The 12,037-nt window shown below is 48.7% G+C and overlaps 1 protein-coding gene across 3 annotated transcripts in view; it reads left to right on the top strand.

Moving 5' to 3' along the window:
- PGBD5 (piggyBac transposable element derived 5) overlaps window positions 1–12,037 on the top strand; it is a 122,150-nt gene that overhangs the window by 74,807 nt on the left and 35,306 nt on the right. For all 3 annotated transcript variants that reach the window (XM_043926028.1, XM_043926027.1, XM_043926026.1), the window contains exons 4-5: window positions 5,416–5,596; window positions 8,495–8,692. In XM_043926028.1, the coding sequence (XP_043781963.1) occupies window positions 5,416–5,596; window positions 8,495–8,692 (379 nt within the window). The remainder of the gene's footprint in view (window positions 1–5,415; window positions 5,597–8,494; window positions 8,693–12,037) is intronic.

Raw genomic sequence — 12,037 nt, 5'->3', positions numbered from 1 at the left:
GGATTTTGCATTTAATCCTATTAAATGTAGCCTGCCTCAGGCAGAGTGTGCCAGGGACTGCCCCATCTTTCCAGGGAACTTTGGAAACCAGGTGGGTTGTCATCAGGGTTGGGCCTGAGGGATTCCAGCAGTGCACCTTCCATACCCTGCTGAGAATCCTGGGTGTGTGTGGATGGAAGGTTTCCTTTCAGGGACATGTGGGACAAGACTGCTGTCTTGACGTAGAATGTTCAAACTCCCGCACAGTTGCATTCATCTCACACACTAGCGAAGTGATGCTCAAAGTTCCCCAAGCCAGGATTCAACAGTACGTGAACCGTGAACTTCCAGATGTTCAAGCTGGATTTAGAAAAGGCAGAGGAACCAGAGATCAAATGGCCAACATCCGCTGGATCATCGAAAAAGCAAGAGAGTGCCAGAAAAACATCTATTTCTGCTTTATTGACTATGCCAAAGCCTTTGACTGTGTGGATCACAACAAACTGTGGAAAATTCTTAAAGAGATGGACTCTATGGGAGAAGGCGAGGGTGGGATGATCAGAGAGAACAGCATCGAAACATGTATATTATCAAGTGTGAAACAGATCGCCAGTCCAGATTGGATGCATGAGACAGGGTGCTCAGGGCTGGTGCACTGGGATGACCCAGAGGGATGGGATGGGGAGGGAGGTGAGAGGGGTGTTCAGGATGGGGAACACATGTAAATCCATGGCTGATTTGTGTCAATGTATGGCAAAAACCACTACAATATTGTAATTAGCCTCCAACTAATAAAAATAAATGGGAAAAAAATAAAACAGAGGTAGAAACATAGCTTATATATTTAAAAAAAAAAAAAAGAGATGGGAATACCAGACGACCTGACCTGCCTCTGGAGAAATCTGTATGCAGGTCAGGAAGCAACAGTTAGAACTGGACATGGAACAATGGATTGGTTCCAAATTGGAAAAGGAGTACATCAAGGCTGTATATTGTCACCCTGTTTTTTTAACCTATATGCAGAGTACATCATGAGAAATGCTGAGCTGGATGAATCACAAGCTGGAATCAAGATTGCCAGGAGAAATATCAAAAACCTCAGATATGCAGGTGACACCACCCTTATGGCAGAAAGTGAAGAACTAATAAGCCTCTTGATGAAAGTGAAAGAGCAGAGTGAAAAGGTTGGCTTAAAGCTCAACATTCAGAAAACTAAGATCATGGCATCCGGTCCCATCACTTCATGGCAAATAGATGGGGAAACAATGGAAATAGTGTCAGACTTTATTTTTCTGGGCTCCAGAATCACTGCAGATGGTAACTGCACCCATGAAATTAAAAGATGGTTGCTCTTTGGAAGAAAAATTATGACCAACCTAGACAGCATATTAAAAAGCAGAGACATTACTTTGCCAACAAAGTCAAAGCTATGGTTTTTCCAGTAGTCATGTATGGATATGAGAGTTGGACTGTAAAGAAAGCTGAGTGCTGAAGAATTGATGCTTTTGAACTGTGGTGTTGGAGAAGACTCTTGAGAGTCTCTTAGACAGCAAGGAGATCCAGGCAGTCCATCCTAAAGGAAATCAGTCCTGAATATTCATTGGAAGGACTGATGCTGAAGCTGAAACTCCAGTACTTTGGCCACCTGATGCAAAGAGCTGACTCCTTTGGAAAGACCCTGATGCTGGGGAAGATTCAAGGTGGGAGGAGAAGGGGATGACATAGGATGAGATGGTTGGGTGGCATCACCGACTCAATGGACATGAGTTTGGGTAGTCTCCGGGAGTTGGTGATGGACAGGGAGGCCTGGCATGCTGCAGTCCATGGGGTCGCAAAGAGTCGGACACGACTGAGCGACTGAACTGAGGTGGGTTTGGGGACAGACTACACAGTGTGGTTGTGTCAGGATATCCTGTGAGTCAGAACTGGTGCAGAAACCTATGGTGGTGGCTGCGGGATTGGGCTTGGTGAAGGAGAGAAGACAGGTTGTGAGGAAATGTCCTTGCTTAGCCACAGCCACACGTGATGCTTGGCAGAGATGACTAGCTTGTTCACCTCAGTGTCTTACTGTCTGTCAGAGAGGTTCCTTCTGGGAGTTTAGGTGGGAAAGGCATAAAGACCCCAAAATGAAGTGTTAAGTCCTGCCACGTGAGCCCCCCAGACTGAGGGGAAGCCAAGTCCTCCCTGATGATTCCTCAAGGATGCGCTGCTTTTAAAGTCAGACCCACACCCCTGCTCTTCCTCAGCCTCAGGAACATTAGGTGCTGGGTTTTGCAGGAGGTCGTCTGCGGTCACTTGGCTGAGGGCAGCCCCGGGGACCCGCCAGTCCTCCCTGTGCCCCTTCTCGGCTGCTCTCAGTCTGCATGGCCAGGCCTGCATTCAGTTCTGTGCCTCAGAGGGCAGTCAGCGTGGGGCTCCCTGCCCATCAGCTGCTAGCTGTGGTCCCTGGGCTGTGTGACAGGCATGGTGAGCACCCAGAAAGGTGGACAGTAGTTAATACCCATGTGGTGATTCTTCACAGTTCAGTCAACTGTAGGGAGGACCACTCACTTTCTAACTCCCTTCCTACTTCCTGCATCTATGTCTTAGATGGTGTCTTCAGAAGATGATCATGGCACATGGTTGAAAATTATTGTGTAGTAATTCCAGCAGTAACTATTGTGTAGTAATTTGCAGCTAAAGATGGAACAGCTCTATACAGTCAGCAAAAACAAGACTGGGAGCTGACTGTGGCTCAGATCATCAACTCCTTATTGCCAAGTTCAGACTTATATTGAAGAAAGTAGGGAAAACCACTAGACCATTCAGGTATGACCTAAATCAAATCCCTTAGGACTATACAGTGGAAGTGAGAAATAGACTTAAGGGACTAGATCTGATAGACAGAGAGCCTGATGAACTATGGACAGAGGTTTGTGACATTGTGCAGGAGACAGGCAGCAAGACCATCCCCAAGAAAAACAAATGCAAAAAAGTAAAATGACTGTCTGAGGAGGACTTACAAATAGCTGTGAAAAGAAGAGAAGCGAAAAGCAAGCTAGAAAAGGAAAGATATACCCATCTGAATGCAGAGTTCCAAAGAATAGCAAGGAGAGATAAGAAAGCCTTCCTCAGTGATCAATGCAAAGAAATAGAGGAGAACAATAGATTGGGAAAGACTAGAGATCTCTTCAAGAAAATTAGAGATACCAAGGGAACATTTCATGCAAAGATGGGCTCAATAAAGAACAGAAATGGTATGGACCTAACAGAAGCAGAAATATTAAGAAGTGGCAAGAGTACACAGAAGAACTGTACAAAAAAGATCTTCACGACCCAGATAATCACGAAGGTGTGATCACTCACACTCACCTAGAGCCGGACATCCTGGACTGTGAAATCACGTGGGCCTTTGGAAGCATCACTACGAACAAAGCTAGTGGATGTGATGAAATTCCAGCTGAGCTATTTCATATCCTAAAAGATGATGCTGTGAAAGTGCTGCACTCAATATGTCAGCAAATTTGGAAAACTCAGCCTTGGCCACAGGATTGGAAAAGGTCAGTTTGCATTCTAATCCCAAAGAAAGGCAATGCCAAAGAATGCTCAAACTACTGCACAATTGCACTCATCTCATACACTAGTAAAGTAATGCTCAAAATTCTCCAAGTCAGGCTTTAGCAATACATGAACCATGAACTTACAGATGTTCAAGCTGGTTTTAGAAAAGGCAGAGGAACCAGAGATCAAATTGCCAACATCCGCTGGATCATTGAAAAAGCAAGAGAGTTCCAAAAAAACATCTATTTTTGCTTTATTGACTATGCCAAAGCCTTTGACTGTGTGGATCACAACAAAATGTGGAAAATTCTTATAGAGATGGGAATACCAGACCACCTGACCTGCCTCCAGAGAAATCTGTATGCAGGTGAAGAAGCAACATTTAAAACAAGATATGGAACAATGGACTGGTTCCAAATTGTGAAAGGAGTACGTCAAGGCTGTATGTTGTAACCCTGCTTATTTAACTTCTATGCAAAGTACATCCTGAGAAACGCTGGGCTGGAGGAAGCACAAGCTGGAATCAAGATGGCTGGGAGAAATAGCAATAACCTCAGATATGCAGATGACAGCACCCTTATGGCAGAAAGTGAAGAACTAAAAAGCCTCTTGATGAAAGTGAAGGAGGAGAGTGAAAAAGTTGGCTTAAACCTCAACATTCAGAAAACTAAGATCATGGCATCTGGTCCCATCACTTCCTGGCAAATAGATGGGGAGACAGTGGAAGCAGTGTCAGACTTTATTTTTGGGGGCTCCAAAATCACTGCAGATGGTGACTGCAGCCATGAGATTAAAAGATGCTTACTCCTTGGAAGGAAAGTTGTGATCAACCTAGACAACATATTAAAAAGCAGATACATTACTTTGCTGATAAAGGTCCGTCTAGTCAAGGCTATGGTTTTTCCAGTGGTCATGTATGGGTGTGAGAGTTGGACTATAAAGAAAGCTGAGCGCCGAAGAATTGATGCTTTTGAACTGTGGTGTTGGAGAAGACTCTTGAGAGTCCCTTGGACCGCAAGGAGATCCAATCAGCCCATCCTAAAGGAGATCAGTCCTGGGTGTTCATTGGAAGGACTGATGCTGAAGCTGAAACTCCAGCACTCTCGCCACCTGATGCGAAGAGCTAATTCATTTGAAAAGACCCTGATGCTGGGAAAGATTGAGAGCAGGAGGAGAAGGGGACGACAGAGGATGAGATGGTTGGATGGCATCACGGACACAATGGACATGGGTTTGAGTAAACTCCGGGAGTTGGTGATGGACAGGGAGGCCTGGCGTGCTGCGATTCATGGGGTCACAAAGAGTCGGACACGACTGAGCAACTGAACTGAACTGAACTGAATTCCAGCACATCCTCTTTGCTGGTCCTGGGATGTCATGTGGGTTTTAAATCCCATCTCTCCCTCTGCAGTATGAAGTGAATGCTGCCCCTTCTGCCCCCCCTGGTGGTTACTGTAATTGTGGACATGCTTTGTAAGTGAAAAAGCTGTATGCAAACAGAAAGTGCACAGATCCGTTCTTACAGGGGAAGTAGCCTTTATTTCTGTTTACCGTGAACATGACTTCTGTGCTTCAGAACAGGCGGATGTGTTTGCCTTTGATCTCAGCTGCCAGATGGCGTTACTTGTAACTGTTTGACCTTTTCCCTTCTCTACTCTGGCAGGTCCGAGCTGCAGTCTTGGGCTGAGGCACTAGGCTTCAGCGCCGCCAGGAAGTGACCGGTCTCTGTGGAGCACAGAGATGACGGGGCCGGTGGGGGCTGTGGAACTGGTGGCCTGAAAGAGGGTGACTGTCCCACATGCCTGGCCTGGTGGCAAAAGCCTGTGCTTCCTGAATGATTGGACCCCAGCCTGGCCCTGCTGTGAGCTCACTGACCCCTGTGTGTTTCTGATGCAGATTTATGTGCACTTGAAGGAAGGCGGTGGCCCCGATGGGCTGGATGCACTGAAGAACAAGCCCCAGCTCCACAGCATGGTGGCCAGGAGCCTGTGCCGGAACGCGGCCGGGAAGAACTACATCATCTTCACCGGGCCCAGCATCACCAGCCTGACCCTGTTTGAAGAGTTTGAAAAGCAAGGTTTGTCAAGTGGGGACCAGCTTGAATGAGGCCCCTCCCCCTGGAGAAGTGCAGAGGTGGGGCTGGGGGTACGGGTGTGCTGCTGGCAGCACGGCCCCCAGAACGCCTGACGAGGAGGCCTGAGCCTGAGGGCCTGGGGCCCGCCCGCCCTGCTGGGCCCCCAGAGATGGGGCTGGAGACCTGTCTCAAGCTTGTGGTCTCGGGGACAGGTCAGTACAGGTTTTCTGGTGTCCTTTGTGATGAGGCCAGGCCATCCAAGGAGTTTTGCTAGCGTTTTATGGGCTGCTATAGCAAAGTGCTACAGAGTGGGTGTCTCATGGACAATAGGGACTTATTGCTCACGATTGCAGAGGCTGGACGTCCAGGACGGGGTGCCAGCATGGCCAGATGAGGCTGCAGACTTCCCCCTGTGTCCTCACGTGGGGAAAGGGGCGAGGGAACTCTGTGGGGCCTCCTTTATAAGGGCATCAATCCCATCCATGAGGGCTCCACCCTCCTGACCTAACCACCTCCTGAAGGCCCACTTCCAGATACCATCTCTTCACCTCAGGCATTAGGTTTTCGGTGTAGGAATTGGGAGTGGGGCACAAATATTAAATCCACAGCATCAAGGCACAGCTTCTCCTAAGGCTCTTAGGGAGTCTGAACTCCCCATTCTGCGAGCTGTAATGTCACCCCTTCCACTTACAGAATTGTGTGGATTAATACAGGCAGCTGCACAGTGGGCCTCAGAAAGGTGTTAGCTCCCCTCAGTGCTAAGATGCCTGGTTCATTTGTTGAAAAGATTGAGCAAGCCTTCCATGGCTCTGGAAGAATTGGGGCTTTTGAAGCAGACCCCGGCTGAGTCAGGGAGCCCCATAGCAGGCTGCATCTGTCTTCACTTGGTCCTGCATTTGGGATTTATATTCCGTCCACTCAGCAGAAACCTAGAACGCCCCCCACTCAGCTCCTCCAGGCACTGAAATTGCAGACCTGTTGCTTAGCAACAGATCTGATGTCTGGCCTTAAAACCAAACCCTTTCAAGTAACGGGGAGCCCACAGCTACCGACCCGTGGCCTCAGCAACTGTGATGAAGCAGCCCCTGGGCCCTTTGCTTCTGCCAGCCTGCGCTGTGCCTCACTACTCTGGTCCCAGCAGGGCTCAGGGTTTAATTGTTGAGAGACCATGTGAAGTAGGGCCGTGGAAGTCAAGTTGGAGAAAATTGGCCCTAGTGCTCATGAACCCAGCGCCATGGGTCCCCATGTGAGCATGCTGAGCACCAGGGCTGCATGTCCACTGGCCTGCTCGGCTCCCAGTGTGAGTGTCACGGGCATGGCATGAAACCCCCAGGGTCCCCAGAACTGCCCTAACAGTTTTCGTGGGCCTTGCGGGCCTGATGCTGCCTCATACCACCTCGTCACCTGGACCGAGGGTCACATGGTATTGTTAGGATGCTCTCATAGCGTGGGCCTGGTGGGCCTGGTTGGTACAGAGTGAGGACACCAAAGGCTTCCCTGAGAGCTGGGCCGCTGGGAAGAAGAGGGCCCTCCCCGCTCAGGGAACTAGAGGATGGGGGAGAATCTTCTAGAGGAAAAAAATAATTAGACATGGAATTTGAGTTTTTCCAAGAGCAGAGATTTCGTTACCTGTTAGAAGCATCTGAGGCTGTGAGCCCTCCCTTATGACCTCCTGGGCTTCCCCTGCAATGCCGGACGTGCGGGGAGGTAGTCTCCATGCTGCCCATGGATGGCTGCCCCCACCCTCAGGGACTCTGTGTTCTCTGGTCTGGTGACCCCAGGAAATTCTGATGAGTGGCCGGGGTTGAAGTTACAGCCGAGAGCCTGGCTGTGCCTGCTGGGCGCATGGAGACTGCTTTGTAACAATATTCACATGAGAATTGCTATTTTCATAAATAAACTTGTGCAGTGCTAGATTCTCTTCTCCTGTTAGAAAAATGCAGCTACTCTTTGGGTGGTTGTGTTCATCAAGCCCAGTGGGCAATTTTAAACGTTATCCTCATTCATCTAAATTCTCTTCTTGTTTTGAAGACAGATTCTTGTTTGTAAATCTTGGAGTCTGGGTATTTGGATCTATAGTGGTGGGAGCCATGGGGAGCCCTCTTCTGTTGGACAGCAAGACTGGGTGTGCCCCCCAAGGGTCTGACTGAGGCAGTGGAAGGACAGGAGATCATCAGAGTCCTTCCACCATGGAAGGTGACCAGGAATTCATGCCCATGACATCGGGGAGACCATTCCCCAGTCTCCAGTCAGAATGCCCCTTGGCTTCCCCGTGGCTACCCAGGGGGACCCATGAGCAGTGAGGACTGGGAAAGACCTCGAGTCCTGGAAGAATTTGGAGAAGCCTCCATATTTCAGTTAGTCTCTGCTTGCAGGGCTCCTGCTGCAGGCAGCATTCTAGGCTTCAGAGGCCCTGCTCAAGCTCTTCCACCAGAAAACTCCGCCACTCACCGCCCCCACAAAGCACGTGTCATGGATGACTTCCCCTCTGCCTTTCACTTGGCTGCACATAGGCGGAGCTTCCCAAAGTGCCCTGCAGATGGCGAGTGTTGGTGAGAGGGGTAGGGTACATAGTTGGTTTGGGCTTAATGATGCCCGTCTCTGCCCGCCCAACCAAGAGCCTGAAGTTCCTGTGCGTCACGTGAGCTCAGAAGTTCTGGAAGCAGATGGGAGGTTGGGTCCACAGGTTCAGCCCTGTACTGGCAGGTCGCAAGCCCTCTGGCCGTGAGCACTGCTGCCTTACTGCCGATGCTCTGCCTGCGTTAGGTCTTCCGTGTGATCTTAGATACATACAGAAGTGTAGGGGAGGCAGCACGTCTGGGATGAAAGCTCCCAAACTTCCCATCTCCCCTGGGGAAGCGGGGGAGCCGCCCTGAGGCTGTGCGGTCCCTGTCCCCGCAGGGATCTACTGCTGTGGCCTGCTCAGCTCCAGGAAGAGTGACTGCACCGGCCTGCCACCGTCCATGCTAAGCAGCCCAGCCACACCACCTGCCCGGGGCCAGCACAGCATCCGGATGAAGGGGAGCATGTCCCTGATCTGCTGGTACAACAAGGGCCACTTCCGCTTCCTGACCAACGCCTACTCGCCGGTGCAGCAAGGTGGGCACGCTGGGGGCCCGGGTGGGGCTCCGGGGGCTGGACCTGACCCCTGGCCCTCCTGCACCCACAGGCTGTCAGCGCCCTGGGACTTGTTACATCAGGAGAAGCCGTGAGGCTGGCCTTTGCAGGTGACCTGAGCAGTTCCCCCCATAGGTCCCTAGGTCATACATAGTGTGATAATTGGCTCTGTTGAACAGCATTTATGTAATTGCTTCATCATTTAGGATTCTGTGAAAAATCTAGTCTCATGGGAGGAGGAAAAAAGTCAACCATTATCTTTTCAATGTTTGTATTTAAGGGAACCCACAGCTCAAACATTATTAAATAGCAGAAAAGGAAATTGCAATGACAAAGGGACCCGTTACAAAAGTATTTACAGCTTCCCTGGTAGCTCAGAGAATCCACCTGCATTGCAGGAGACCTGGGTTCGGAAAATCCCCTGGAGAAGGGAGCAACTACGCACTGCAGTATTCTGGCCTGGAGAGTTCCATGCACAGAGGAGCAGGCCGCGGGGTTGCAAAGCGTCAGACACATGAGTGCCTTTCGCTTCCAGTGTACTCGAAAAGTCGCTTGGGTTCCCTTGCGTGAAGACATCTTTGTCTTTACTATTGGGCTTCCCAGGTGCGGCTAGTGGTGAAGAACCCGCCTGCCAATGCAGGCTAAGAGACGCCTGAACCTGAGGCGTTAAGAGACGCCAGTTGGATCGGTGGGTCAGAAAGATCCCCTGGAGAAGGGCATGGCAACCCACTCCAGTATCCTTGCCTGGAGAATCCCATGGACAGAGGAGCCTGGTGGGCTGCAGTCCGTGGGGTTGCACAGATTCGGACACAGTTGAGGTGACTCAGCACAGCAGTCTACCATTAAAGGAACACTGCCAAGGAACTCGGGCGTGTGTGTGTGGTGTGTGTATGCATGTGTGTGGTATGTGTGTGTATGTCGTGTGTGTGGTATTTGGCGTCTCTCGTTCATTTATCCCCATCCCTCACCTCCACACACACCTCGTGTGACGTTTCAGTGCAGGTTACAATCAAGGCACATGGGTGTTGTTACCCCACTCAGCGGTGTGGGGGTGGGGGTGGCGAAAGCTGCCCCCATCAGGTGCTGTATCAAGGGCATGTAGAGAGAGGTTTGGAATTGCCCTTGTCAGCTGAAGGCCGGATTGCAGTGGACTTCTGCTCTTTCGGCTTGGGCCTCGGGGCGGGACCAGAGGATCTCTTGGAAGGTATCTCCTGGAAGTACCTTGGAAGGTGTGGGTCTGGGGTGTTGGAGTTGCTTCCCACCAAATTATTTTAAGTGATGGCCTCTGAGAAGATGTCCCAAAGCAGGAGATTGCCCATGTCTGAACTGGTGCGATGAGGTGGCTGAGAAAAGACTGCATCTGGGAACATTAGGGAAAAGCCTGCAATAGGGTCGAAAACCCCAGTCTCAAGGACCAAGGCCCTTTAATCAGATACCAAGGGAAGGAGGCAGGAGGCTGTTAAGGGGCAAAGACAGTAGAATTGGGAGGGCTGGCTTTTAAATAAGCTGAAAGTAGTATTCGTGTTCAATTCAGTGATACTTTTTTTTTTTTTCATTTATTTTTATTAGTTGGAGGCTAATTACTTTACAATATTGTAGTGGTTTTTGCCATACATTGACATGAATCAGCCATGGATTTACATGTGTTCCCCATCCCGATCCCCCCTCCCGCCTCCCTCTCCATCCCATCCCTCTGGGTCTTCCCAGTGCACCAGGCCGGAGCACTTGTCTCATGCATCCAACCTGGGCTGGTGATCTGTTTCACCCTTGATAGTATACTTGTTTCAATGCTGTTCTCTCTGAACATCCCACCCTCGCCTTCTTTCACAGAGTCTAAAAGTCTGTTCTGTACATCTGTGTCTCTTTTTCTGTTTTGCATATAGGGTTAGCGTTACCACCTTTTAAAATTCCATATATATGCATTAGTATACTGTATTGGTGTTTATCTTTCTGGCTTACTTCACTCTGTATAATGGGCTCCAGTTTCATCCATCTCATTAGAACTGATTCAAATGAATTCTTTTTAATGGCTGAGTAATATTCCATGGTGTATATGTACCACAGCTTCCTTATCCATTCATACTTTCCTTTTCTAAAGTGTGCACTCTGTTATTAATCATGAAGTGTCAAATCCTAGAAACCCCTAAAAGTCTCGAGGGGTGTGTCCACAGCCTGGCCCACCTCCAAGCCCCTGAGCCCTCCCTGCCCCGTCAGGGCCTGCGGACACTGTGAGCCCATCCAGGAGGGTCCGAGGGGCTCTGATGTCAGCATGCTCCCCACTTGGAGTCCTTTTCCTGGTTCCACCCAAGGGCCTTGCTGCTTAATGGAGACAGTTCTGGTGTGATTGTCCTGCTGTGCTTCAAAAACATGATTTTTTAAAACTACCTAATATTTAATCCTTAGATTGTGTCATAATTCTTTATCTTGCTCCCTATTAATGATCATTTTTTTCACAATATAAAGAGTGACATAGTGAAGATTTTCATAGATAAATCTTCAGGTACATCTTTGATCGCTTCCTCAGGATAAATCTAAAAGTTAAATGGTTGCACCGAAGGGTCTGAATGGTTTTAAGACTCTGATGCTGTGCTGCCAAGAGGCTGTACTTACCACTGCAGTGGGTTACAAGAGACTGAGATTTCTCCTGCTATACCAACACTATATTTGTTTTCTTTTCTAAATTTGTCAATAAGATGGCTGAAAATGCTATAAAACTTTAACTATAAAGTTATGACTATAAATTGTCATGACTGTTGGTGAGGTTGAACATCTCTTCATGTGTTTATTAGCTGTTTTTTCAATGATTTTGTCATGTTCTTTTAAAGTTTTCATTTGAAGTACTTGTTTTAGGAACTTGACATTTTATGAAAGATTTTATGCCTATAGCAGGTATTTTTGTGCATTTGTTTCCCTTTTGCTTTTATTTACGGTCAGTATTTTTAACATACAAAGGGTTTTCATTTCCACATAGGCACAGCTGTTGAGGGCCTTCCTAGGTGGCACTAGTGGTAAAGAACTTGCTTACCAATATGGGAGACATAAGAGACTGGGGTTCGATCCCTGAGTTGGGAAAACCCATGGAGGAGGGCGTGGCAAGCCACTCCAATTTTTGCCAGGAAAATCCCATGGACAGAGGAGCCTGGCGGGCTACAGTCCATAAGGTCACACAGAATATCAGACTTAGCAGGCATGCACTGCTGTTAATCATGTTATTTGTTCTCATGCTTAAAAAAAAACCCTGCTCTGTCCCAAGGCCAGGTAAGTAAATAGTTCACCTGGTTGTTTTATAATGTGATTTTGTGCTCTTTGCACTTGGAATTTATTTTG

The sequence above is a fragment of the Cervus elaphus genome, chromosome 15 (assembly GCF_910594005.1).
Source record: "Cervus elaphus chromosome 15, mCerEla1.1, whole genome shotgun sequence".
In the NCBI taxonomy this organism is placed as follows: domain Eukaryota; kingdom Metazoa; phylum Chordata; class Mammalia; order Artiodactyla; family Cervidae; genus Cervus; species Cervus elaphus.
Note: the sequence above shows the minus strand (reverse complement) of the source record. Positions and strands in the feature narration are given on the sequence as shown.